Source organism: Saccostrea cucullata, unplaced genomic scaffold (genome assembly GCF_032062105.1).
Source record: "Saccostrea cucullata isolate Sc308-1 unplaced genomic scaffold, CSIRO_AGI_Scuc_v1 ctg15160, whole genome shotgun sequence".
NCBI lineage: Eukaryota > Metazoa > Mollusca > Bivalvia > Ostreida > Ostreidae > Saccostrea > Saccostrea cuccullata.
Genome location: NW_026937012.1, coordinates 7,218 through 34,439, shown reverse-complemented (window position 1 = coordinate 34,439; position 27,222 = coordinate 7,218). Strand labels below are relative to the sequence as shown.

The window sequence follows — 27,222 nt, the reverse complement described above, 5'->3', positions numbered from 1 at the left end:
TGGCGGTCATTATTTTTGTGAAAGTTTTCCTTTCAACATTGTGTTGTGTGGTTTATGTCAAGGAGGCATATTGTGGAAACATTGAAAAGCGGTTTCTTATTAACAACGGGAGCTCTGTAAATTCTCATCTTCAAGATTTACAAAGCAAACTCTTGGACCTCACATACAAGTATATGGCTCAGGAATCCACCATCAATGAGCTGAAGTCAGAAGTTCTTTTAACAAAGACTGTCAATGCTAACCAATCAAGAGTCATACATGACCTAGAGGTCAAGGTAAAAGCTCAGGAAACCGTAATTCAAGATCTCACTACGAAATCTCAAACTCAATCATCGACTATAACAGATCTTACCCTTAAGTTGCTCCGAGAAAGCAATAAAAATGACGACAATGCATTACGTATTCAGTCGCTGTCATCTAAATACCAAACGCTGGCGACGACAAAATCAGGTAAATTCTTCATTTATCATTTTAAAATTCTTATGACTTAAACTGTCTATTTATAACCTAAAAAGTGAGCAAAAGATAGCATATATTCAGCATTATGTTTTTGGTTTAGGTGGCGCACTGTTTGTCCGATGGGGAAGAAAGACTTGTCCCGACAATACAACGGACCTTGTATACTCAGGTACATATGTAAAAAAAAAAACCCAATGTTTCATTTATGTTACAGTAGATATGTGTAATAAAAAATTCCATTTGTTTCATGAATTATAGGAAATATCAGAAATCCCTATTCTATGTAGGAAATATGCGATTTGCTGATTTCAGTTAGAAAATACATGTATGCAATACATGTATATACTCAACAACAAAAAAAGAAACGCATATTGTTTTACTCATCAAAGAAATTTTGAAAAAAAGTATTAGGAACAGCTATCTTTTATATCATTGGATACATTAGCTGCAGATCTGTAGCTCTCCGAAAAAAATATATATTGATAGACCGGAGAGCTACAGAGCCACCCATTGAAAAAACTGTATATTTATTGCGCACAAAAAAGTGCGCTCTGTTCTTGATTAATTCTTCCAAATTCTTACCTCAGTTGCAAAAAATGGAAGATTTCAATAACTTCCTCTGTCCTCTATCAAGTACTGTCGTATTTGACATCTGAACGAAGTATATTGGACCGAATTATCTTTGAAACCAAAATGGCAGTATAAATTAGCTAAATGTTCGATGATTGCAATATCAGGACCAGGAGGACCAGTAACGACAATTATGAGGATTTTTTTGTTGTGGAAAGAGTCAAAGAATATGTTAGGAACACACGGTTAGTAATATTTTGAGATAACAGTTTTAAAAACATTGAGAAATAAATCGAGAACCGAGCGCACTTTTTTGTGCGCAATAAATATACAGTTTTTTCAATGGGTGGCTCTGTAGCTCTCTGGTCTATCAATATATATTTTTTCGGAGAGCTACAGGTCTGCAGCTATGGATACATGTGACCTATTTTAAGTACAACATGGGCTTTTAAACCCGAATTATTTCCCTTGAATAAGCATGTTTATGAAAATAGTGTTTTATATGATTTCTTGTAAATCGGGGGTCTATATTCTTTATAATAATATTTGATTTTGCGAAGAAAATGTTAAAATAACACGGTTTCCTTTTCTTTTAGGGTATGCAGGTGGGTCTAAATATTCCAAGGTAGGCGGACCTGCTAATTTCCTTTGTCTTGTGCCAGATCCTTATTTAATTCCAGATGTAGGAAGCGGTCAGTATATCCATGGCGTGGAATATGATCACGGAATAAGCGGATCAAAAGTAGGACAAAATGTTCTTTGTTCAGTATGTAGAAGTAGAACCGAGGAGAGCACACTCATGCTTCCAGGAAAATCGTCTTGCTATCCCGGATGGAAAATGCAATACAGAGGCTTCTTAGCATCTGGAAATGAAGCATTTACATCTTCCGCAAATTACATCTGTTTGGATGAACATACAGATCAATGGCAAGCAGGAGATGAGGTGACGTTGGACGGAAAACTCCTGTACACCGTCAGAATTGCGTGCGGTTCTCTGGCTTGTCCGCCCTATCATAATGACAGAGACGCAACGTGTGTTGTTTGTACCAAATAACCTTCAAGATAATAAATAAAAAGAATACATCATTGTAAAGCACGAATATAATTCCTTTTCTATTGAGAACAGTTCTACATGTACTCTTATACTTCTTGATCATAAAGTTTGGTAAAAAATCAATCACTGTGAAAACAATGCAAAATGATTTTGGACTGAATCCTATATATCCCTGACTTACGAAAATGACCCTATCCCTAAATGAGACATGAACAACAAAAGGTACAAGAGTTCTAAGCTTGGTGTCCTGAACAACGGGTTGTTACCAGGCACGAATCCAGGTCAATGAAGTAAGAAAAAAAATCTTAAAAAGAATTTTTGAGTAAGCTAAAAAAAATAGGCATTGTACCGCCTTCAGGCCTCAAGCAGGGTTCCATGGCCGAGTTAGTATTCCCTTATGACCGTTCACACCCGCCGTGGGCCCTAAATGTATATGCTTGTATGTTTATCAGGTAGTAGGAACCTTCCGTAGTTATTGAAACCAACTGTTTCAGACATTTCGACGATTTTAAAAAAGAAAATCATACCAGAAAATAAAAGAATCACAAGGCTTCATCACGATATTTGACCTTTGGTCTCTCAACATTACTTTGACCTTTAAAGCACATTTCTTTAACAAAGGTCAATTAATTTTGGCATTATATCATGCTTGTTTTTTCTGGTGTACTTTATACACGAAAAAGTTTAAACTTGTTTTATATATTTACCTCTCCCTCTCTCTTTCTTTCTCACAACAAACGGATCTGTTTCATATGAATACAATGTGGTTTTTCATGGAAATTAGTATGCATACTATACCATGCTATTTTCTCTGGATTCGGAAATCTACATTAAATATAAAAAATATTTCTGGATTATAATGTTTATGAACATAACTATAAAGCAATTCTTAAACATCATTTAAACTTGTCTCAAAAACTAATATTTACATTTGCAAATGTTTTCCTTTATATAAATTACTAAAGGCAAGCGTTTTTATAACTGTGTAAATACAGGTATGGGGTCAAGAGGTCATAGATGTGCGTTTGGATAAACGTTCAACGTAATTTCTCTGTGACGTCATAAAGGGTCGACACGCGTTTAGTGGATTACATACATGCCGTTGGGTTTGAAAAATTAAGGCATTTCACACGTTAACAGTAACAATCAGGCAAATATAAAGTATGAATAAGTCACAAATGTAAATATAAGTAATAAGGTATCATTTTTTGAGTTTTATTGAGATGTAAGACGGGTTGGCACATGATCAAATCTTCCATAAAGCCCTTCGGGCTTTATGGGATTTGATCACATGACCAACCCGTTTTACATCTCAATAAAACTCAAAAAATGATACCTTATTTCTTAAATGTAATAATTAAGCAATATTTGAGCTGCCATGCAAAACAACTGTAACAGTTAAGTTTCTGAATCTTTAACCAGCAATATCATCATTATTGAAGTAAATTATTGAGCACTTTATGCTTGGAAGTTTAAATAATAAGAATTTGTCAGTGAGAGAACACGCAAATTATTATTTTTCTTTAATTTTATCTTTACTTTGATGTTATTTTCATGGGGTCAATATTTCGAGGTTTGAAGATAAATATTGGTTTGATCGGATTTGATTTCGTGGTTGGGGAAAAATTGAGAAGTTATGTATATATAAATAAATTTTGTGGTGGACATAAGTTTGTTGGTCCCTTCATATCTTGAGTACAATGAAATAATACCATAACAAAAATAATTGCATTGTTAAAAAAAGGAATTGGATACTGCAATCTTTCCATGGTTGTTTCTTAGGACATTTTTTCAGATGTGTCATTTTTGATATATTATATAACAAATGATTCAATTTAACTTTCAATGAAGAAGCTTAAGGAGGAAACATATATATGTACATAATTAATAAATTTTAAAAGTGACTTTTGTGATACATATGAAGATAATGAACAATATTCAAGATCAAAAGTCCACAAACAATACAAAGTTGGTGAAAACCAAACACGGAACTCCAAAACATAAGAGGAGTGATCAGGTTCCATGGAGGAGTGAGCATTCCCTGGTGACCTTCATGAGCATTTTCAATTACATGTTCTTACTCCTGATTTTCAGAACCCGCGAAATGGACTACCCTAAGATGCGAACTTTAAATGTCATTTTATGACAAAATATGCTCTATATTTTAATCATCGTTTGCTTGTATAAAATGAGTCATATCCCTGCTGACATTTTATTCTTTAAATGAGAAATTATCAGCACATTTTCAATAAGGTTTTTAAAAATGTAAATATATTTATTGTCTGGTTAAAACACTGCTGCAATATGTTCTGTATTTACATTTTTCTCATGTATAGATTTAAACCTTATTTATTAACTTAATATTTTTATGTTAATAACCCTTAATTTAGATACAATTGAGAGAAAATGAGTCAATTCAATTTGGCGCCTGGAAACAGATGATGATTTCGGTTAAATATTGGTTAAAAATCAGTCAAAATTGCTATATTCCATTATATTCCATTAATATGAAAACATATGTTTCAAACATAATCACAAAAGAAAAAACAATTTTGAATAAAACAATAAAAAGGTTCGACAATTTTCTTTTAACAGAAGTAAGACTGCAAAATGATTGAAAAATCACTGAAAATTAAAAAAATTTCTTCCTATAAAAGTTTAGGATTGGGTTTATCTGTTTCGGTTTAAACTAAGAATAACTGTTATACTTTATATGGGAGAAATTAGAAAGGCAATTGTATATACTTGTAGAGTTATCACAAATGCTTTATTATAAACACTGTAAAAATACTATTGAATAATGTTTTGTTCTCCATTACCTAATCTTGGTCAAAACAAAAAATCAAGAATTCTTTTTATCTATAGCACACATGTATGATGTCAAGAACTGACTCCTGTGTCTAATTCTTCATCATTTTACATACTCAGAGCTCTGCCATACACTTAAACCTTCCATATGTGTGGAGCTTCTTCAAGGACGCTGGATAAAGGATAGACCTTTAAGATTATTACTTACTTTATTATGTCCGCTACCCCTTTAGGGGCAAAGACAAATGACAAGATTCCTCCAAGCAGTCAATCCTGAGCAATGCTTTCTATATCTTTCCAGTTCTTGTCTCTTGAATCTTTTACGCCTGGCTCCATTATGCCTTTCTGTCTGTTATTGGAAATATAATAATTTGATGTCATATAATTTATTAAATGTATCTTTTTATTTAACTATAATCAGACATTTTTAATATTATGATTATACGACTCAAAATATCTAGACACTATAACAGTAATTCATGAAATTACATGCAACGTTCTTGATATTAAAGTACCAAACACATTACGTTCATGCTACAAAGGGTTTGTTTGCACGGAATTTATATATTAATTAGCAGATCTGAATTCAAATGTTTCTACTGTAGATACCATTGCCTTTCTAAATTTTGATATTGAGGTACAAGGTCAAATAAAATGCTCCATTTTACGAGTTTCTCTAATAATTATTAAAACAATCTCATGAGCTACATTGCCCGTAGGCAGAACAAAAAATCCGCAGAATCAGCGAAAAATTGATAAAATATAATTTATAATAAATATTTATAACTTAAAGGTTAAAAGCGTGGAAAACATTACATATAAAAAGCGTTTGGCTAACAAGTAATTTAACAGAAGTTCGAAAGACTACTTTGGAACAACAACTGCAGCCAGATGTCGTTTTCCTTGGTAGTATTCCCATTTCTCATCTTTGCAACGTACTCTTACGGCGCTGAGGTAATTCTTTTAACTTATATAAGTTTTTTATCTTTGGTATATTGTTTTTATCAAACTGTAAGTGATCATGAAACTAATAATAAAAATCAATAAATGTTTAAATTTGTTTTGAAAAAAATGAAGAAAAACAGAGGTGTGTTAATCTTTTTGCATATTCCTAAATTGTGTGTTATAATAAGTTCTATGCATAGATTGGTGTTATACCTTTGAATTTGTGGTAAATGATATATTATCAAATCTTACAGTTTTTAAAAAAAAATTATATTTGAATTCATATGATGTTCATTTTTTTTTTCATTTCTCTTAAAATTCTAATATTTTTTTTTTTTATATAATTTTGTAGATCTTAATAGATAATAATAGAATTGATAAAAATAATGTAATTAAACGTATATATTTCACTCATTAGACCTCATTTTGTCTTTGCAATAAAAACTTTGCATTTAACGATTGAATTTCTTATTGATAATTTTCCTCGGAACATATATCATTCTAGATTTCATCTTGCCGCAATTCTTTCATCATTATAATCACTTATCAATTTCATCAAGAAATCAGTACTAATTTTGACTGATGTAAATAGTCGATTTAAACAGGGGTCAATGTTTGCATTCACTGAAGAAAAAAATAGCCCGTTTGTGCATGCAAAGATTTTTTTTTTTAAATTCAAAAATTTAAGGAATTTAACAGGAAACAATAAACTACTAGTATGTCCTGGACAAGTTTCTGTACATCCCTGAAAATCACGTTTTATAGAAAATATCAGATTGGAGCAATCTTATCATTTGGTAATAAACACCGCGGGTGTGACCGGTTGGCAGGGGGATGCTCACTCCTTCTTGGCACATGATCCCACCTCTGATGTTTTGGATGTCCGTGTTTGCTCTGCTCCATATTTTGTATTGTTTTATGGACTTTTGATTTTGAATACTTTTCATAATTTCCATATGTTTTGAAGATAGATTTTACCATTTCTTTCATTAATTCTTTATAGAATTGGATTTTTTTTAATTTCAAATAAGAAAAATTTTCTGCAAAGCAGCTGTTGCATAAATGCTTACTAATACCGTTAATACATTTTCAGATGTACGGAAATAAAAAGATACACGAATCAACCTTAAAGTCTTTATTTGAAAGAGACATTGGTAAGCGTCTGTTATAGTTATTACAGTTACTATAATTAATGATACCTGCTTTAATTATTATGTACTGATATTTAAATTACTTATCGTACTATTTAACTATTTTCTTGATTTTATATTATTCTTCATTCCAGAGGAAATTGAGGCGATTGATATTTCTAGCTTAAAAGAGGTTGGCCATGATAAAAGACGGTAAGAAAAATAACCCCAAAGAATCTTTATTTGGTTTATTCATCAACTCAAAAGATAAAAACTATATTTAAAAGGCAAAGTAGGAAGTAGGGGCTAATAGGTCCTCTGTAGGGAACTAAAACTTGTTTTCTCACTAAAATTTTATTTAAACATTTCAACAAGTTTATAAAACGAGGATACCAACATGTTAATGTCATCATTTTGTAAGTTTTATGCTCGATATGTTCATACTAGTATATAGTACATCCCATCATTGAGTCAAATATTGACTGGCGTTTTCGTACTTATTATCATGCCATTATTGAAACTCTGAATTGTCTGCGAAATTTTCGTTTTTCCCGAACACAACAAGGAACATACGGCAGAGGTGACCGGTGGTCAGGGGATGCTCACTCCCCATGGCACTTGATCCTACCTCTGATATTTTTGTTTGCTCTGCTCCAAATTGGTATTGTTAAATGGTACTTGAGATTGAAAACTGTTCATTACCTCTATATTTCATGAAACCTATCAGAGGTTGCATTTTATCTATCTTATAGTTGCCTTGAGTGTCAATAATTGGCAAATGTTATTAGAAATGGTTTCTTTTTTAACCATTAAACTGTTTTTTTTTAATTAAGATTCACTTTTGGAGGAAAATTAATAGATGGTCCCTGTTCATTTAGAGATTATTTTTCTAGAAAGATGAACTCTTAAGATATTTTTTTGAAAAACAGTGAGCGTGACTATCTCCACAAAACTTTATATTCTATTACCTTTTAGGAAGTGTTTAGTGCTTTGAGTCTTCAAAACTATCTTCTTTAATTGCAATTTTGTATTTGTTAATATGTAGCTTTAAAAATATCAAATTCAAGATCATTTTGTCTTTACTGTGTATTTTACTGTAACGAAAACGCTTTTTTTGAAATTAATAGATCAAATGTCCGGAGTACCAGAGGGTTATCACCAACAGAACTAAGCTTGTCAGCTTTTGGTGAGGATTATCAGTTACAAGTATCTAAACCGGCATCCGTGTTACACCCGGAAGTCAAGATTGTAACCAGGAATGAAGATGGCGACCAAGAGTGGAAAGGAATAATTCCGGATTGCTTCTTGGTCGGTCACGTGACTTCACACAACGGAACTGCTTCCCTGTCACATTGTGAAGGCTTGGTAAATTATTTACGTATTATGCTTCTTATAGAAGTCGCAATACTTTCGTCCAACTCATAATTTGTGACCAATTTCTACAGGAATGTTTTCATTTGTGCAGCATTTTTTCTCCACGAAAACACTGTAAATCATATTTTGGATGACTTTTATTAGCATTTTAAAATCTTTTTTGCAACATTTTTGATGTTTAGAAAGGAACACTAACCACGCCATCTGGAGATTTTCAATTGAGAGAACTACCCAAAGTTCACAACAAAAGACTCCATTTCTCAGATGAAGATACCGTTCTTGTGGTTGGTAGAATGAGACAAAAGAACAACATGGGAGGGACAGCTGTTGACGTCAGAGGTGACACAATATCTTCTACCCTTTATCATATTTTAGAGGATTGACTGTTTCGTATTCCCTTTAATTTATCGGTTTTATAATCCAACAATTCTTTTTTATTAATTGCTGCATGTACTTCAACGAATATATAATCTGAATTTCCTACTTAAAATTTGTTAATAAGTTAAACCAATGAAAAATACAAGATACGTAATGCAAAAAAAAAATTACAAAATCTTGTTAGATGTCAGTCTATCTGCACTGGATGACCAAATAAGAAAACTAAAGGACAAACACAGAAGACAGACCACCACAAAGGATGTGGTTGTTGAACTGGCAGTGTATACTGACAGCAAATACACAGAAAGACTTCGATCTAAGGACACTGCAAGGAGAATTGAACTTATGATCGTAAAATATAACGGGGTATAGAATTTCATTGCCTGAATATATTAAAGATTTAATGATAAAAAAATTAAAATTCATTTTTAAAATATTTACAGATGTAAAAATTTTCCTAATAAAAACCTATTAGATCAATCCATATTTAAACCTATTATAATTACGGGTTAGTTTCATGACCACATAGTTATTGTTTTAAATGACGTAAGCTTACAGTGAAATCATATGTTGCCATGGTTTTTTTTTCAAAATATTCAACATATCCTTATTTGCTGTTTATTGGAATCTTATGATTTACCGGTATTTCGTTTATAACAGTCATAAATGTAAAGATAATACTCCGATTTGTGGAGTTTAATGACTTACCTGTATTTGTTTTCAACTGTAACATTATTTCTCAATTACCTGAATAATACAAGTTTTTACTATAATTGCTAATCTCCTTTAATTATGACGTTTGCTTAAATTGATCCAGGTACAGATGGAATATTCTAGATCGGATGCTCTCGGATACAATGTAAAAATCCAGATTAAATATTTTGGTTTTTGGGAGAAGGATCCGGTAATGATATTCTTCTGATTCTTATCAATTAATCATTTTCCAATATACATAGATATCATTTTCTTAATTAAGGCGTAAACCTCAAATTTTGCGAGAATAAAACTGAGCAAATTACGATTTTATATTTACAGTCCTTTTACTCAACACATTATCACCTTGGGAAAATCATGGATTCATTTTGTGTAGGCATGCGCAAGAGTCCCATAAATTATGATATCTTCTATATGCATACTGGGTACGTATATGTTTTAGCCTTTCTGAATGAAAGAACTATATGCGGTATATTGAATATATTTACCCCCACAAAAGTCAAATTTTGAAAACTTCCTGAAATGTGCTGAATTCAATAAATTGTATGAGAAATATAAAGTGACGGAAAATATTATAGTGTCAAAGCAGTGTATTCACAATTTTGTTTTTATGACGTCACAAACTAGTCCAATTTTATATCCTTTTTTCAGAAAGAGGACAAAATGGACAAAATGGACAAAATTTCAACAATTTTATCTTTAAAATTTATAGAGCGCAAGTTTGTTCAGGAACAATATTGACATATTTCATTGATATTATCATTCTACACATTATATCAAAATATTGATCCTAAACACACATGCGCTAGGTGACTTTTACTCAAAATATCGACGAAATATGTACATTTTTCTGTAAAATTCATAAAAACTGATTGGAAATTTACGTCATGTTTGTGACGTCATTACGTACATATGGCGTCATTACTTATGAAAATATTCAGTGCTTTGAAGTCAGCATATACTCCCCTGTTTAAGAACTTAATTGAATATATCTCCATTAAAGTTTGATTTGGGGGGCAAATATTGGTTATTTAAGAAATAAAGTCCGCGTTTTCGTGAATGTTGCAGGATAACCTCCGACGTCTCGAAATGTTGTTTGAAAGATAAAAGCAGAGGCGTTAGCCGAGGCTTTTATATTTCAAACAACATTTCGAGACCGAGGAGGTTATCCTGCATCATTCACGACAACGCGGACTTTATTTTTATTCTACCATGTCTACTAAAATCGCTTGAATACGGCTGGTCGTTTTCTTTATAGAGAAACGAATTAGGTCAACATGTCTCGATTACGCTGTTCCATTTAACAACAGAGGGAAAATTTGTTTGCTTACCTATGTATGGAATGCAGTCGATTTGAGCTTTCGTTGCATTAAAAATAGCTTTTTTAAATTACAAATTTGTTCGTAATATGTATTGATTAGTTTTAATGAATATACAATAACAAAATCATGTTCCTGTTTTACTTCTTTAATGGGACTAAAATCATGAGTTTAAATGTGTAGAGAGGTCCGTGGAATATCTCCGTTTAGCTAGAAAAACCGACAATCATCAGCAACTTGATGCAATTTACAGTGTTTATACTGCAAAAGACGACGCATCGATATGGTCAAAACAAGAATTTTATGCTACAACCAAACATGTATTTGAATTGTTTAGGTTTGTTACGTGTTTCTGATCTGATAATTTTTTGATGACGTTCGTGATTTATTGGAGAATAATGTCCGCGGCATTTCTTTGACGTAGGCAATAATCGTTGTAGAATACCGAATAAAGTTCTTTGTATAATACAAACTGTAATCACACTTAAAGCTCAAGTATGTTTTATTTTATGTATTGTTGTCAGGTGACAAGTACTCAGGTATTCTATATCCGTCTTTGATCTCGCAATCCCATAAAGCTTTGCGTCTTTTTCAAAACCACTGTAACTTTCAACCAGATTTGAGATAAAGCATCCTAAAGGTGATTCAGTATTTATCGAACGAAAAACTAATCATTCACAAGGGAACATAAAGATTAAAAAAATTGAAAATCTTTTTTAAACAAGTGCAGATTAAAATTAAAAAGGTGAGCGCTGTGGTCAATGGGGCTTCTTGTTTCTCGCGATTTGTCATTCACTAAGTTTCTCCTTCTTTATTTAGAAAAATCAAAAAGTCATAAAATGTCACCTGTAATGAAAGCATTTTAATTAGTAATGTCAAATCGATTGCTTGTAACCGGGTTAATTAAAGTAATTTTCATCAGAGAACAAGATATTAGTAAATCAAAGATTACGAAGCTCATCTCGACGAATGTTATCTTTAAAGCAAATATCACATCATATTTTTTTTTCTACTTGTATGTATTTCAAATTCAATATCCAAGCAAATGAATTTGCTCCAAGACTGTAATATGTTTAATACTTAGGAAAAAGTTAAAAGTTCCAAATCTGGATCAAGTATGGAAGAATCCATCCTTAGAAGTATAGTAATTCATAATAGACTGTATTATAAATTATTATTAAGCTACTCCAGAATTATTACCCTGATCACTCTTTTTAAGAATGTAAGTCAAATTCGGCATTCGAAGCAAGTCTGGTAGAGTCCATCCCTAGATGCATAACCATGTAATGTACCAAGTTTTATCAAGATAGAGCATATGGTTAGTTTAAAATGAACCCGTTCCAAATACTTTTAAAAACATGGTCACTCATCGGGAAAAGTAGGTCAAATACAGCAACTCAAGGAAGTTTGGTAGCGCCTAGTTGCATCACCCATGCAAGTTTAGTCAAGATATATGGTTTATAGGTACGCGCGACTTGCTCCTAAATCTTTAACAGGAACGCCCACGCTAGCCTGACACCGACACAGGGGTATAGCAGATGCTCATCTCGACTTCGTCGAGGTGAGCTAAAAGCAATTTCTGAAATTAACAACAAGTAAACGCTCTTCTCCATTGTTCCCATATTTATGTAGTAATATAGTACACTATCATTACATCATTGGTAGCTGGCGTTTATTTCTCCCTATTTCTGCGATAGTCACGAGAAAACTTTAAGTGCAATCAATTTCTTAACCTAAACAGAATTCTGAAAAACAAAATCAATGTTACAGTCATTTTAACAATTTTGTTTGGAATCAGCATTTTGTAAAGTATTTTGACGGTGTAATGTCCTTTCTAGAAAATTTAACCTACCAATTGAATGGTTGTATATATATTCACTGACACGTAAGATCCTTGGCAAAAAATTACTCCTATATGCAATAGACAGGGGATGCTTAGTCTTCCTTGGTACCTAATCCTACCTATAGAAATTCCAGTTGTTTCTTTCTTTTATATTGATCAATATCTTTGCAAGTGATTCTTCACTAACCTTTTAGGGAGACGCCAACTAACATTGATGGTAGTGCCTTTCAGTCTTCTGCTTGTAATCCACTTTACCATTGTGGTATCGATAGTTTGCCAGTATTAGCACACACAGGTACAGCCCACGAGCTAGGACACAGGTAAGAAAGGATTGATTGGTTGTATGTTGTTTAATGTCCCTCTCAAGAAATTTCCACTCATTTGGAGACCCCACCAGCTGCCGGTGGATAGCTGCAATTTGTCCTATACTCGGCACTCGGGACTTTTTCGTGCTAGTACTTACTGCGACACGGGACCTCGGTTTATACGGTATCATCCGAAGGACCGGTCTCCATGTCCCACAGTGGCACTGGGATTCAAATCCGCGAATAAGGATCAACTCCTTTCTCCGCGACACTAGACCAGACGCTCTAACCTCTGCACCACGCGGGCGATGGTAAGACAAGAAGACACAATATTGTTTAAATACACTGTAATAGGTTTGGAATATGCAATATCTCATTCATTGAAAGCAGGGAACAATGTCATAAATGGTAAGAAGACCAAAACAACTGAAAATACAAAAAATATGGAATGATTATTTAAAAAATAATGTTGCCATTGTTTTAGTTAATGTGTATGTACTGTTCTCATTCTATTAAAAATACACGTGTATATGTACTGTATATCACTGAAAGAAACGTACTAATATTTTTTAACATGTTTAAGTATGGGAATGCGGCATGACGATGAAGTAGGATGTACTGGAAGTGACAGAGGTGTGATGGGAGGACAAGGGACAGGCTGGAGTTCCTGCAGTATCAGAGACTTTGATAAATTTCTACAGTATGTCTAAAAAATGAACTGTAATAGATTTTTATATACATGCTAGTTAGTTGAATTATCTTCCTTTCATAAGTTTCGATCTCTATATATATCCGCCGAACTATATGACCTTAAGTTAATATGTTACATTTTCTCTCACCTTTAAAGCCGCTTAATTAACCCGAAACAGGCACATATTATCTTATACAATAAAAGTACTTCATTACATAGATAATATATAAAAAGAAATTATAAGATTGATTTAATAGTTTATTACAACAATCCTTACATGGAAAATGCAGATCAAAAACCTTATTGACAAACAGTAGTTCCTAACGGAAGTTAAGATCTGTTGTTAAGTCAATTTTGAAAAAAATAAGTTTATCGGATATATCTAATAATGAAGATAATTTATACCCGAGTATTTTTTTCTCTATTACTGTGAGTATAAGAAGCCTTAGTCATAATACATCTTTTCAAAATTAAGAAAATAATTGAACATAGTAATTTTTATATTGATATGCATATTTAAAGACTAAAGGAAGATCAGATATTTAAAATAATTTTTTTGAAGGGAGCTAAAATATTGTCCGTGTACAGGTTATATATGTACTTTGTTGTGAAAAAAAAAATAATGCTCGGGTTCGTTCTTCATGAGATAAACATGTAAGCGATAAATTTAATTTTTCGAAGGTGATTTAACAATCGCAACTTCTCGGGCCTTTCCGACTATAGCGGAAAAACGACCTCGAATGTATATGGTAGCCGCCATGACACCTCCCCCTTTTCACGATCTTTGAACTAAATGCATGGAGATATTTTATCTGTGGAATATGGAGTTGAACTTAATTCAATGTAATGATATTACCTAAAATATACTATAGAAGGGACTTCTTACTCCGTCCTTTCTATATTTGACTAAACAGGAAATGTATAAATTTTTAACATCCGGTGATGTTAATACATTCGAGGTTGTTTTTCCGACCTCTGACGGAAAGACCCGAGATGATGCGATTGGGTGATTTAACGCAATATCAACAATGATCAACATAGGATTATTTTTTGTGTGACCTAACAAAAATTATTTTTTCAACTTTTGAATTTTGATATCTTTTAAAAGAAAAGGACTTTGGTGACATAATTTGACAAAAGTTGAAACAATTTATGGACAATTATTTTTCAAGAAGAAAATCGAATATATATTTTTAGCGATTAGAATCGGACCAAGCGGCTTTAAGTTTTCGATGTTCTCCATTTAGACAAAGCTTTCGCGGTCTACTCATGACTAAGGCAGAGATGAACTGAATGCAAATTCTTCTTGATTTCAGAAGTGAGAAGGGCCAGTGTTTGTTTCGCAAAGATGTAACCGTCTTTGGTCCCCTCACACCAGCGCTTCCTGGTAACACCATTCTTAAGCTTTTACATGTAACTTCCCCGGACTGTATGCTCAAGAATATTTTTACTATCACATTTTGTCTGTCGTCTATCTGTCTGTCTGTTTACTTTTTCGACCTCCTGACCATAACTTTTGTGCCAATTTCTACCAAACTTGTCACTAAGGATTCTTGGGTGAGGGGAATGGTAATAAGAATAAGGAAAGATTTGTTGGTGCAGTAATTATGTTCCCCAAACGAAGTTGGGGAACATATTGTTTTTACTCTGTTTCTTATTATTATTATTATTATTATTATTCTTTTTTCTTCTTATTTCTTCTCCGGTACTTTTTTGTCCGGAAGTGTTCTCAGAAACTGTTCACCAAACTAAGTTAAAACCTTTTTAGGGTTAGTAGGCATGTTGTGTAGATGTGCCGAACGAAGGTCATTTTGCGCGCATTCGCATGCACGTGCGGGCGCGTGCAATGAGTAAACTGACTGATATATTTAATATGGTTGTAACTTTTATATTTTTTGATAAAATGTTTTGAAACTCATTATATAAAGATATATAAGTTGTGTAGATAAGATGACATGGTCAAATTTGCCTGAACTCACGCGCATGCACGTGCGCTTTGCTCTGATTGGCTGAAACAGAAATCTTAATATCTTTTTTGTTTTATGATGAAATGCTTTGAAATTTATAACATAGACATGTTTTATGATGTACTACAATATGATATATAAAAAATTTCATGAAATCACGCGCATGCACGTGCGCTGCAATCTGATTGGCTGAAACTTTAAATGACTATAGCTCCCTTGGTTTTCAACCAAACAGCATGGGATTTAGAACATAGATAGACATAAAGGACTCCTACAAGATGGTATGGTCACCATTTACATGCATGCACGTGCGCTTTGCTCTGATTGGCTGAAACAAAAATCTCAATATCTTTTCTGTTTTTTTACAAAATGCTTTGAAATTTTAAACATAGGCATACTTTAGGATGTCCTACAATAAGATATATAATAATTGTCATGAAAACACGCGCATGCACGTGCGCTGCAATCTGATTGGCTTAAATTTTAAATGGCTATAACTCCCTTGTTTTTCAACCAAACAGGATGGGATTAAGAACATAGACAGACATAATGGACTCCTACAAGAAGGTATGGTCATCATGCACGTGCGTGCACGTGCATATGAGTAAAATAGTGTAGACAAGATGATATCGTCATTACGCTCATGCAATCACATGCGCACGCCTGCATTGCTTAAATTTGAAATACTTGGTATACTTTTGGGAAAACGTTGTTTACGTCTTAAATGCATAGATTTTGCCTTCTTTAATGAAACTTACAGGGAATACGGCACGAGAAGGGAGTTGGGGAGCGTTTGGGGAACATCTGTAACGGTTCCCGTTACAATTAGCACTAGTTATTATGTTCCCCAAACGAAGTTGGGGAACATATTGTTTTTACTCTGTTTCTTATTATTATTATTATTATTATTATTCTTTTTTCTTCTTATTTCTTCTCCGGTACTTTTTTGTCCGGAAGTGTTCTCAGAAACTGTTCACCAAACTAAGTTAAAACCTTTTTAGGGTTAGTAGGCATGTTGTGTAGATGTGCCGAACGAAGGTCATTTTGCGCGCATACGCCTGCACGTGCGGGCGCGTGCAATGAGTAAAATGACTGATATATTTAATATGGTTGTAACTTTTATATTTTTTGATAAAATGTTTTGAAACTCATTATATAAAGATATATAAGTTGTGTAGATAAGATGACATGGTCAAATTTGCATGAAATCACGCGCATGCACGTGCGCTTTGCTCTGATTGGCTGAAACAGAAATCTCAATATCTTTTTTGTTTTATGATGAAATGCTTTGAAATTTATAACATAGACATGCATTAGGATGTACTACAATATGATATATAAAATTTTTCATGAAATCACGCGCATGCGCGTGCGTTGCAATCTGATTGGCTGAAACTTTAAATGAGTATAACTCCCTTGGTTTTCAACCAAACAGCATGGGATTTACAACATAGATAGACATAAAGGACTCCTACAGGATGGTATGGTCACCATTCACATGCATGCACATGTGTGCACGTGCGCTTTGCTCTGATTGGCTGAAACAAAAATCTCAATATCTTTTCTGTTTTTTTACAAAATGCTTTGAAATTTAAAACATAAGCATACTTTAAGATGTCCTACAATATGATATATAATAATTGTCATGAAAATACGCGCATGCACGTGCGCTGCAATCTGATTGGCTTAAACTTTAAAACTCCCTTGTTTTTCAACCAAACAGGATGGGATTAAGAACATAGACAGACATAATGGACTCCTACAAGAAGGTATGGTCCTCATGCACGTGCGTGCACGTGCAAATGAGTAAAATAGTGTAGACAAGATGTTATCGTCATTACGCTCATGCAATCACATGCGCACGCCTGCATTGCTTAAATTTGAAATACTTGGTATACTTTTGGGAAAACGTTGTTTACGTCTTAAATGCATAGATTTTGCCTTCTTTAATGAAACTTACAGGGAATATGGCAAGGGAAGGGAGTTGGGGAGCGTTTGGGGAACATCTGTAACGGTTCCCGTTACAATTAGCACTAGTTGCCTTTTAAAATTCTTCTCAAAAACAATATGGCCGAACAAAAAATTAACACTGACCTAAAATGTGGCCTTCTACCGACGACATATTGTTAATGAACAATGGTTACATTGTATTTCCATTCTTTTGTCAATACTTGTACGAAATATCCCGGTGAACCTGAAACAAAACTAACTACAGAGACTAATACATCTTACTTACCTATGAGTACGTATGAACAATTTCTAAAACGAGGTATAGATTATTAACAAACAGTCAAATTTTGACTGACGTTTTCGTACTAATTATAAGACCATTATATATGTACACTGAATTGCCGATGGGTGTTTTCGATATTTCCCGGACATGGATCACATGGCGGCTGTAACTATTTGGTAGAGAATGTATTCTCCTCCATGGCACCTGATCCCACCTCTAATGTTTTAGAGGTCCGTGTTTTCTCTGCTCCTGATTTGTATTGTTTAACGGACTTTTGAATTCGAATAGTGATCGTTAACTCCCGATATTTTATTCCATCAATCCTTCCTTTCATTAATTTCTTCAAACCTAGCATCCAGTGGTAGGAAAGGCACAATTATTATAGACGATCAACGTTTACATAGAATATCTTTTCAAAATAAAAACAGTCGCCCGTTTTAAGTAAACAAAATATCACGATTCTGTTGAAATTAAATAGAAATGATTTTAATGATTTGAAAATGTAACTCTGATAAATAAATCGGATGTGAATGGTAATTTTAAATGAGCATGATAAAATACACTTGTTTTTATTAGTCAAAATTGCGTTAAAAATGCTTTTGAGATCATTTTCACGTATAAACCATAGGCGCTTGGGTCAAGGATACTGTATTTTTTCTACACAATGTATTGTCGAGGAAATTCGAACTATACTCGTTACATTTTTTTTCTCTCAGTGTGTAGTGTTAATTTTTAGTTTTTTGTAAACCTTTCTGCTTCATATACACTAGAATGTCGCGGAAATTCGATTTTATGCAAGCTTTAAAAATGACATATCCCACTGTATACTAAAAAGAAACTTTTTTCAATTAAAAATCAGTTTGCAATTTCTTTGAATACAAATACATAGTGCCTCTTTGACCCATCAGGACAATTTTGAAGGGCGCAATTTCTGTACTGTAATTCTATACTCGTGTATCATTCATATTTTTAGACATTCCTGAAAAGGAACTTAAATGACATTTTAGTATACAGTGGGATATGTCATTTTTAAAGCTTGCATAAAATCGAATTTCCGCGACATTCTAGTGTATATGAAGCAGAAAGGTTTACAAAAAACTAAAAATTAACACTGCACACTGAAAAAAAATGTTACGAGTATAGTTCGAATTTCCTCGACAATACATTATGTAGAAAAAATACAGTATCCTTGACCCAAGCGCCTATGGTATAAACACTAAAGAAAAAAAAACTTCCTGTTTTATCGTAAATAAAAGTTTTTTGCTTGCTTTTGCCAATATTCTAGGTCAGATGCACAGTGCAGACGAATTATGTGAGATGCAGTATGGCCCTAATTTTCACTTCCGTAATTTTTACTTTCTTGGGGTAAGAATATCATTTAATATTACATTTTCATTAGTGAAATACTGTAATTTATTCATTGAATAAAAATTATATCCTGTCACATAACGAAGAGTGTTGTAAAAATATTCCTTAGACTGTTATAATATATAAAGAGAGTAAATAAATCATTCTGACAGAGAATAAGACTGCCAAATGCCTCAACTATGACGTCATTTAGCGTATGACTGTATATCATATTACAAAAAATCAAATATGCAAAGGGAAAATCAAAGAAAATGTAATAAACAGAAAATCCAATGTTTTGTAGTGTAATATGGTATTTACTTCACTCATGAGACAGGATTTTTTAATATTTTTCATTCGTGAAAATAAAAAAAATTCTGTCACATTCGTGAAATAAATTCTATATTCAACTACAAAGCATTGAATATCCTCTATTTATTTTACCGTGACAAATTTAGAATAACGAAATCTTCTATATAAACATTGACTTGTAGTTTATATGTTTTGATTTCTTTTAGGATTGCGAGGCTTTATATAGCTGTGCAGACTTGAACGAAGGAAATTTATTTGGACAAATGATTACGTCATCAACGCACACTCTAAATGGAATATATTGTGGAACAGGCAAAGTAAGGCCTGTACAAATTTACACAGATAAATAAGACCTTTCTAACTTTCGTGCTGTATATATAGCTATATTTCACAGCATTAAAGCTGCATGTCTTTTTTGAACAGATATGTTTCAATCGGAGATGCGCGACATTTGAAGAGGTCAAAATGAAACCAGGTGTTGTCAGGCCCGGGGGATGGGGACCTTGGGCAGATTGGCAGCCCTGTTCCAGGACTTGTGGGACAGGGTTAACCTACAGGAGGAGATTCTGCAACAATCCAAGGTTTTAATTTGTGGGGGGGGGGGGGCTAAAATATAGTTTGATATCTTTCTCTTTTTTCAAAGTCTTTCAATGTTCTTAAATGTTGTTCCTGTATTTCTCGACATGAGATTTAAGTCCATTTAGCACTATATAACAATTTTACGGTGTTTATTTGTTTATTTTTCTTCTATTCTAAAGTACTAAGTATACAGTGATTCAAAAATGGGTATGTTACCTAATTATCATGTGATTAATTTCGCGTTTACTTGCACTTAGTATATCAAGTTCAAAATTTTCAACATGTTACTTGTATATTAAAACCATGGGCACTTGTTTCAAAAATATTTTTTAACCCATAGTATATGAAAATAACACTAATACTATGAGTTAAAAATATTATTTCCGAATGAAAACATTTTGTTTGTACTCCAGTCCTTTTAACCATCCAGGCTGTGAAGGTGGAGATGACAATGGATATGAAGCCAGGACTTGCAATCCCGAGGTTGGTTGATAATCGACACGTCCTTGCAATGGATGATTTTCTTAAAATCAGTTCTTTGAATCTAATAAAGTTATGATACTAAACTTGCATCTTATAAATTAACACATATATAAGGTAATCTTTGACATGGTATTTAATTGAAGCCTTGCCCTAACGACAGTTCCGACATAAACACGCTTATTAATCAGCGGGCGTCTGAAACCTGCAGTAGATTGTTAAAGAATAAAGTATTGGACTCTACAAAGTACACATCGGTTGGAAGGAAAATGAACTCTAATGGTACGGTAGAGATCTGCTTAATTTGCATCATCTGCTTGTCGCGGTTATTACACTTAAAGTTTTAAACGAAAAAGTGTACCCGCCACCTAGCTATGATATAAGAAGGGCTATTTGGCATTTTATTATCAATTGCAGTTAAGTGCGCCGTTTCATTACGTCGCGATATTTTTCCACAGATGCACCCAACGTAAACAATTCACGCCCCTGCTTGTGCCATTGGTCACGTCATTTTATCAACATGTACATTAACTGCAATTCATAATATTTGCAATGCAATTTTGAAAAATGAACAAAATTTCGTTCTAGAGAACATAACAATTTTTTTAAGAAATGGATCTAAAAATACCATTGTAGGGCATATGAAATGCGAGGTGTCATGTGCTGCGGTGTCGGGATACACTACTCCTTCTTTTACAAGGTTTGGCTTAATGCCCCAAGGTACCCCGTGCCAAGGGCCCGCTGAAAAGAACTACAGATGTTTGGACGGCTATTGTAGGGTAGGGATAAATTTATTAGATTATACAAAGTTATAACGTTTGTTTACAATTGCCTGCCCACCAAAAAAAGTGGATTTTTTCAAAAAATAAAGAAACAACTCACATGTGCAGCCCTGGTCAACCAACTTTAAAAAAAAAATATAAAACGACATCCACAAAGTCTTACAATTTATTCTTAGCTTCAAGCAAAGACAAACAATGTTTATACCTGCCTTTCGCACAGTTGTATTATCACATATTTAATTACAGAATTTAATTCTGGTTGTAAAAACATTTTTGATTAAATTAATTTATACTGTATAACCTTACTGTTTTGTCACAACAACTTGCGTAAAAACGTATCAACGTATTAAAGTTACATTTAAATTTTGTAAAATTAAAAGTCATAATTGATATGAAATTGTCTTTTGTCTTACACTTAGTGGAGACTTGAGACTTGTTACAAGGAATAACCTTAATATAGCTACAGATATTATACGGTATGACCTGCTTTGGAGTGGTTTACGTTATTTTGTAAACCGCATGAATGAAACGGTTTAGACAAAAAAAAACGTTATTTTAACCCATGCAGGTTATATACCTATAACTTGGGTAGCTATATAAAGTTAATCCCTTAAGTTACCAAGAAGATATACACTGTACTAGTTTTGCATGTACTTACTGCCTGTTTTTTTTTGTATTATATAAACCTTAGTTTTTTGGTTGTAACGGAGAGCTCAACGGTAAATATGACATCTGCGGTGTTTGTAAAGGAGATAATTCTACGTGTAAAGTAAATGGAGTGTATACGGAGAGAACAGCACGAGGCACGTGAGATACCATAAAGGACTTCAGTATTTAAAATATTACGAAATCTTTTTCTTTCTCTGTTATTTATAGTGCTAAGAACAGTGGCAAGGTTTACTAAGGTATAAAAAGTATTGAACAGGATAAATGAAAAATAAAATCAAAATAACAAACAATTCTATGTCACAAAAACTAAACACTAACAATCTGTGAATAAAGCATAGTAAACAAGGTGACCTGGAAACTCCAGAGGTGGGATTAGGTGCCTAGAGGGAATAAGTATTCTCTAACCGCCCACTCTTGCTGAGAGCCCTACGTATTTAGCAAGTAGACAGAACATTTCGTGATCAAATCTAATAAAAAGAAGTAAATGCTTAACATTTAGAATGAAACAAACAAGCTAAAACACAACCAAGTGATGGGTTAGATCTGTTCGCAAAATCATTATAACACAAGTTTACAAAATTTATAAAATATTGGCCCTAAACTTGACGTCTTCACTTTCTCAAATTAGTTGTTATCTTATTAATTGTCTTTAATGAATGATTTTAATTGTTTTCAGGTACAAGGAAGACAATTACAGAGATACCCGCTGGAGCGATTAACATACGTTTCTGGTTTGACTGGCTAGGAGTTATGAGGGAAAACTATGTAGGTAATGGATTTACATTTGTCGTAACCTGGCTTAAATAAGCAAGCAGGGAGGCAGAATCTTAAAAATACACCAGAACATTCCCAGAAGAGAGACCTACATAATAAATTTTTTTGCAGACTAACATGGTCTTTATTCTAACATTATCATCTAAGATTATGCTTTATTATTTCGTTTTACTCACATACTTCCAGTTTTTTTAATGAATATTCAATTCTAATAAATAAGTTAAGTTACATGATACACAATCGGCAATCTTATATTTATAATATCCTATTGTTTACAACAGACATGTACTAAATTCTCAGAATTCTAATCTGAGGACATGTATTTTCAAGTATTTCTGTAAAATCACATATTTTAGTGGGGTCAAATTTTCATGGTTTGAGGAAAACCTCTTGTTTCGTGGGGCTTTGATTTCGTGGACAAAGAATTAATGAGTACCAATGTATGTAAAATTTTACATTTCGTGGTGGACATGAATTCGTGGGTCTCGTCATACCTCGAAAACAACGAAAATTAACCCCCCACGAAAATTTGTGATTTCACAGTACTAAGATACATATATGTGTATACAGTGAAATATCAGTATCTCGAAGTTGAGGGGACCTGGACACGAATTCGAGATATCCGGGGGTTCGAGATATCTGAAGTTATCTTCCAAAGTCGAATCGACGATGTCCCGTTTTTTGGTATATCTTCATGTGTAATACTATCCTGTATTACAAAACAAGCAGTCTTTATGGTAAAGTCTCAGGCATATTCGCAATAGATATTAAGAAAAACAATGCTGTTGTTTTCTTTATCGTGTATAATTGTAAAACAATGTACTTACCTTGCAAGGTAAATCATCATTATAATACAATGAATTCATCTACATTTGTCTCAGAAATCTACAACAAAGACGGACTTGTAATTCTGTCCAGCTTTAAACAGTGGATTTGGGATACGACAAAGAACCCCACAAATTTCGCGGGTACGTATTGGATGTATACTTGGTGGCGTCAGGACCTGTACGCTAAAGGGCCTCTCACAGAACCTGTCATCATCAAGGTAATGTCTCAATAGTTTTTATCAGTCCAAAGAGGATGGACACTAATTAAACAAACTATTATACACTGATGGAAACAAATTAAACCAACAATTATTCACAACACAAATATATATACGCGACTGCGGTAACATTCTACATAAATAAATATAATTCATGGTGAAAAATCTTCTAAAGTAAATAATGTTTGATAAGCTTTCAGATGTTTTGAATGTTGTTTACATCCGGTACAGTGCATATTGAAATACGACATTCACTCATATTTTCAGCACTACAGACATGGTGACAAGAATAATACTGGCATTAACTATACGTATACTGTACCAAAATCTGGTAAATGGAAAGATAAAACATAAAACTTTAAAACAGTAGCGTGAACATTTTTTTTACAGAAGTCATTGCTTATTTTCATATATACATACCGGGTTTTCATTTATAATTAATTCTCTTTAGTTCGATATATATTATCATAATCATGTTGAAAAGTCTCAGTCCTATTATGCTTACAATGAAAGTATATTATTATGATAAAAGTCGGTACTCCTTTATATATATATATATATATATATATATAATATATATATATATATATATATAAATATATATATATATATATATATATATATATATATAAAATTTTTTATTTCCATTGAAGCTAAAACTTGTCAAGGACAGTGCGCTAATGGTGGAACATTTAACACAAAGATCTGCTCCTGTGACTGCCCCAATGGATTTTATGGTTAGGCTATACCATTATGTTTTTTTCTTTATTTATATGAATGGTAAAAATTCAGTGTAATTTTTGACAACATTCCATGGCTAAAGAAAATTAAATTCCAATAGTATCGTATCGCCATTAGATTAGATTCATGTTTAATATGAATGGCACTATCTATGGTGAAAAATTCGGCATAAGTTTCGACAAAATGCAATAGATACGATCAGTTAGATAAAATACAATTTTTTAAACACAGAAAAATTTGAAATTGGATATAAGTATTTTTTTTACAAACTGTTTGCCTTTTGAGAGTTTATAATATGTATTGTTTTTTGTTTAAGCCCCCCCCCCCAAAAAAAATTCTCTCAAGACCATGGAGTTTTAATTGGCAAGCAGTTCACGTCATTTCCATCTGCTGAAGTCAAATTATTGCATGACAGATAATGACACGAGTTGGTTAAATTCGACAGGGACTTCTTTTTCATACGCAAAGTGAATTTCCAAGTCGTTTGAAATTCATGTAGAATTTTTAATGTGATATATCTACAGAGCTTAAACTTATTGTACAAGAACTCTTTCGATTGAATCTTTAACATTCAGAATATGTTGCATATATATTTCTTGGTTGAAACTAAATATTGTTTTCTCTCTTTTTGGACAAACAAAATAAAACTGGAATGAGGGTGGGAATCCAAAACCTTTCCTGTTTTATTTCCAAGTACCTGCTTCACCCCTCTTATGCATGAAACAGTCGTCTTCCAATTATTTCGATTAATTATTATAATACAATGTACTATTATTTTTTTTTTTAATTGAACAAAAAAACTCTGATTAATTTAATTCTGATTGTAACACTGTATTTGATTGGCTAAAAATTTACTTTATATCGTATATAATGGGTAACCTATGTCACCACGACTTGTGTCAATGCGCCTGACATTACATTCAAATTTTGTACAAATTGCAGTCATTTTTCAAGAACAATCATCTTTTTTTCTTACGCAAAATTAATGAAGATTAACTAATAAGGAATGAATTTAGTAGCCACCCATTTTATACGGTATTAACTGGGTTGGAACAGTTTAAGCTTTTTTATAAACCACTTGCGATTTATAAAGAGTAAACTGCCCCATCCCAGTTTATACCGTATAAAATGGGTAGCCATTAAATTAATTCCTCAATTCAAACAATCCCGAAATTGATATTATTTGTCTTCTTCAGTTACAAACACTCTGCATGATGGTACTTAGGGTGTATTGAACATGAATTTATTTTAAAGACCGTAGAATTTCAATCCCATATTTTCTCAGACTCCGCGTCTTAGACTATCGTTCCTACCTATTTAATAAACGTTATCAAATTCTTTGACTGTTAAAGAAATTATGTAGGCTTCATATTTCCATGAGAGTTAATATTGTGCGATATTAATAAATTTGCATCTCTGACTTTAATGATTCAATTGAAAATACCGGACTCAAACACAGAACACATTAAATTGATAAAAGAGGGTAAATGTTATCATATTTAAAGGAATATATATTTCAAATTATATGTTATATATATGAAAATGAATTTCGCTAAGCATTGCAACTGATTTTTTTAAAAACAGGACCGCAGTGCAACAGTCGCTGTAATATATACTGCTTTAACGGAGCAACAGTAGATCAGTCTAACTGCGCATGTCAGTGCAAGGAACACCAGACCGGAAGTCAGTGTAAATGTGAGGCTGGATATGGTGGCGAAGATTGTAAAACGAAAATTTAGGATATACTTTTTCTTGAAGATACATGTATCATTGAAAATAAAAAGTATTCTATACCGCTCTTTTGTGTCAATCTTAGTGTCAACATGATTTCCCTTAACAGGTAAATATACACCAGCCGATTTACTTTATTCTGTACCATTTTTAGCCGAAACCACTTGAAACAGTTTAAAATTTGCAGAATTATATACTGATGAAAAAATAGATCATTTAAAAGATACCACAGGGTCTGACACATCTGTTTCATACTTGGAAATTTTACTTGAAAAAGACGTTAATTGTAACCTAACAACCAAGATATAATGATAAACGTGATGACTTTCACTTTTCTATTGTCAACTTCCCTTACTTATGCAGCAATATACCTTCATCACCTGCATACGGAGTTTATATCTATCTCTGACAGTTATTTCGATACGCAATAGCATGCTCTATGTATGAAAAATTTCTAAAACGAGGTAAGTTATTGATAAACAAGTTGATGAAACAAGAATATCAGCAGTCTTATTTCAGGTCCACATTTTGCAAGTTCTATGGTCGATACAATGACCTTGTCAGCAAATACAATTTATCATTGAGTTAAATGCCGATTGACGTTTTTCATACTAATTGTTAGTCCATTATTTATACACTGAATTGACGACAGATTGTTTCCGTTATTTCCTGATCGTGACAAGGAGCACACGGCGGGTGTGACCGGTCGGCAGGAGATGCTCACTCCTCCGTGGCACCTGATCCCACCTCTGATGTTTCGGAGGTCCGTGTTTGCTCTTCTCTTATTTTGTATTGTTTTATGGACTTTGATATTGAATACTGTTCGTTATCTCCATATTCATCTTAAAGAAATTATCAAAAGACGAAGACCTAAGAGAGGAGTTTTATTTTTCTTGCTATCCATTGACACCCGGCTTGAGCCCTATACATTAAAGTTAAGTTTAGACAAGAATTTTGAAAACCTGTAACATC

At 32.9% G+C, this 27,222-nt stretch overlaps 3 protein-coding genes across 3 annotated transcripts; all 3 read left to right on the top strand.

Moving 5' to 3' along the window:
- LOC134247059 (uncharacterized) lies at positions 1-2,121 on the top strand. Its single transcript, XM_062729397.1, has 3 exons — positions 1-450; positions 560-628; positions 1,626-2,121. Exons 1-3 carry the CDS (start codon positions 174-176, stop codon positions 2,081-2,083), a joined length of 804 nt encoding a protein of 267 aa, XP_062585381.1. The 5' UTR covers positions 1-173; the 3' UTR covers positions 2,084-2,121.
- A 4,808-nt stretch (positions 2,122-6,929) lies between these two features.
- Positions 6,930-8,723, top strand: LOC134247057 (uncharacterized). Its single transcript, XM_062729395.1, has 4 exons — positions 6,930-6,990; positions 7,122-7,179; positions 8,094-8,331; positions 8,523-8,723. Exons 1-4 carry the CDS (start codon positions 6,930-6,932, stop codon positions 8,721-8,723), a joined length of 558 nt encoding a protein of 185 aa, XP_062585379.1.
- A 148-nt stretch (positions 8,724-8,871) lies between these two features.
- Positions 8,872-26,311, top strand: LOC134247056 (A disintegrin and metalloproteinase with thrombospondin motifs 18-like). Its single transcript, XM_062729394.1, has 17 exons — positions 8,872-9,084; positions 9,536-9,622; positions 9,754-9,857; positions 12,789-12,914; positions 13,483-13,599; positions 19,047-19,155; positions 19,656-19,766; positions 19,873-20,030; positions 20,442-20,511; positions 20,655-20,790; positions 21,145-21,287; positions 21,982-22,093; positions 22,636-22,728; positions 23,615-23,778; positions 24,046-24,109; positions 24,432-24,515; positions 26,104-26,311. The coding sequence occupies exons 1-17, from the start codon at positions 8,872-8,874 to the stop codon at positions 26,256-26,258; spliced, it is 2,046 nt and encodes a 681-aa protein (XP_062585378.1). The 3' UTR covers positions 26,259-26,311.
- The last annotated feature ends 911 nt before the right edge of the window (positions 26,312-27,222 follow it).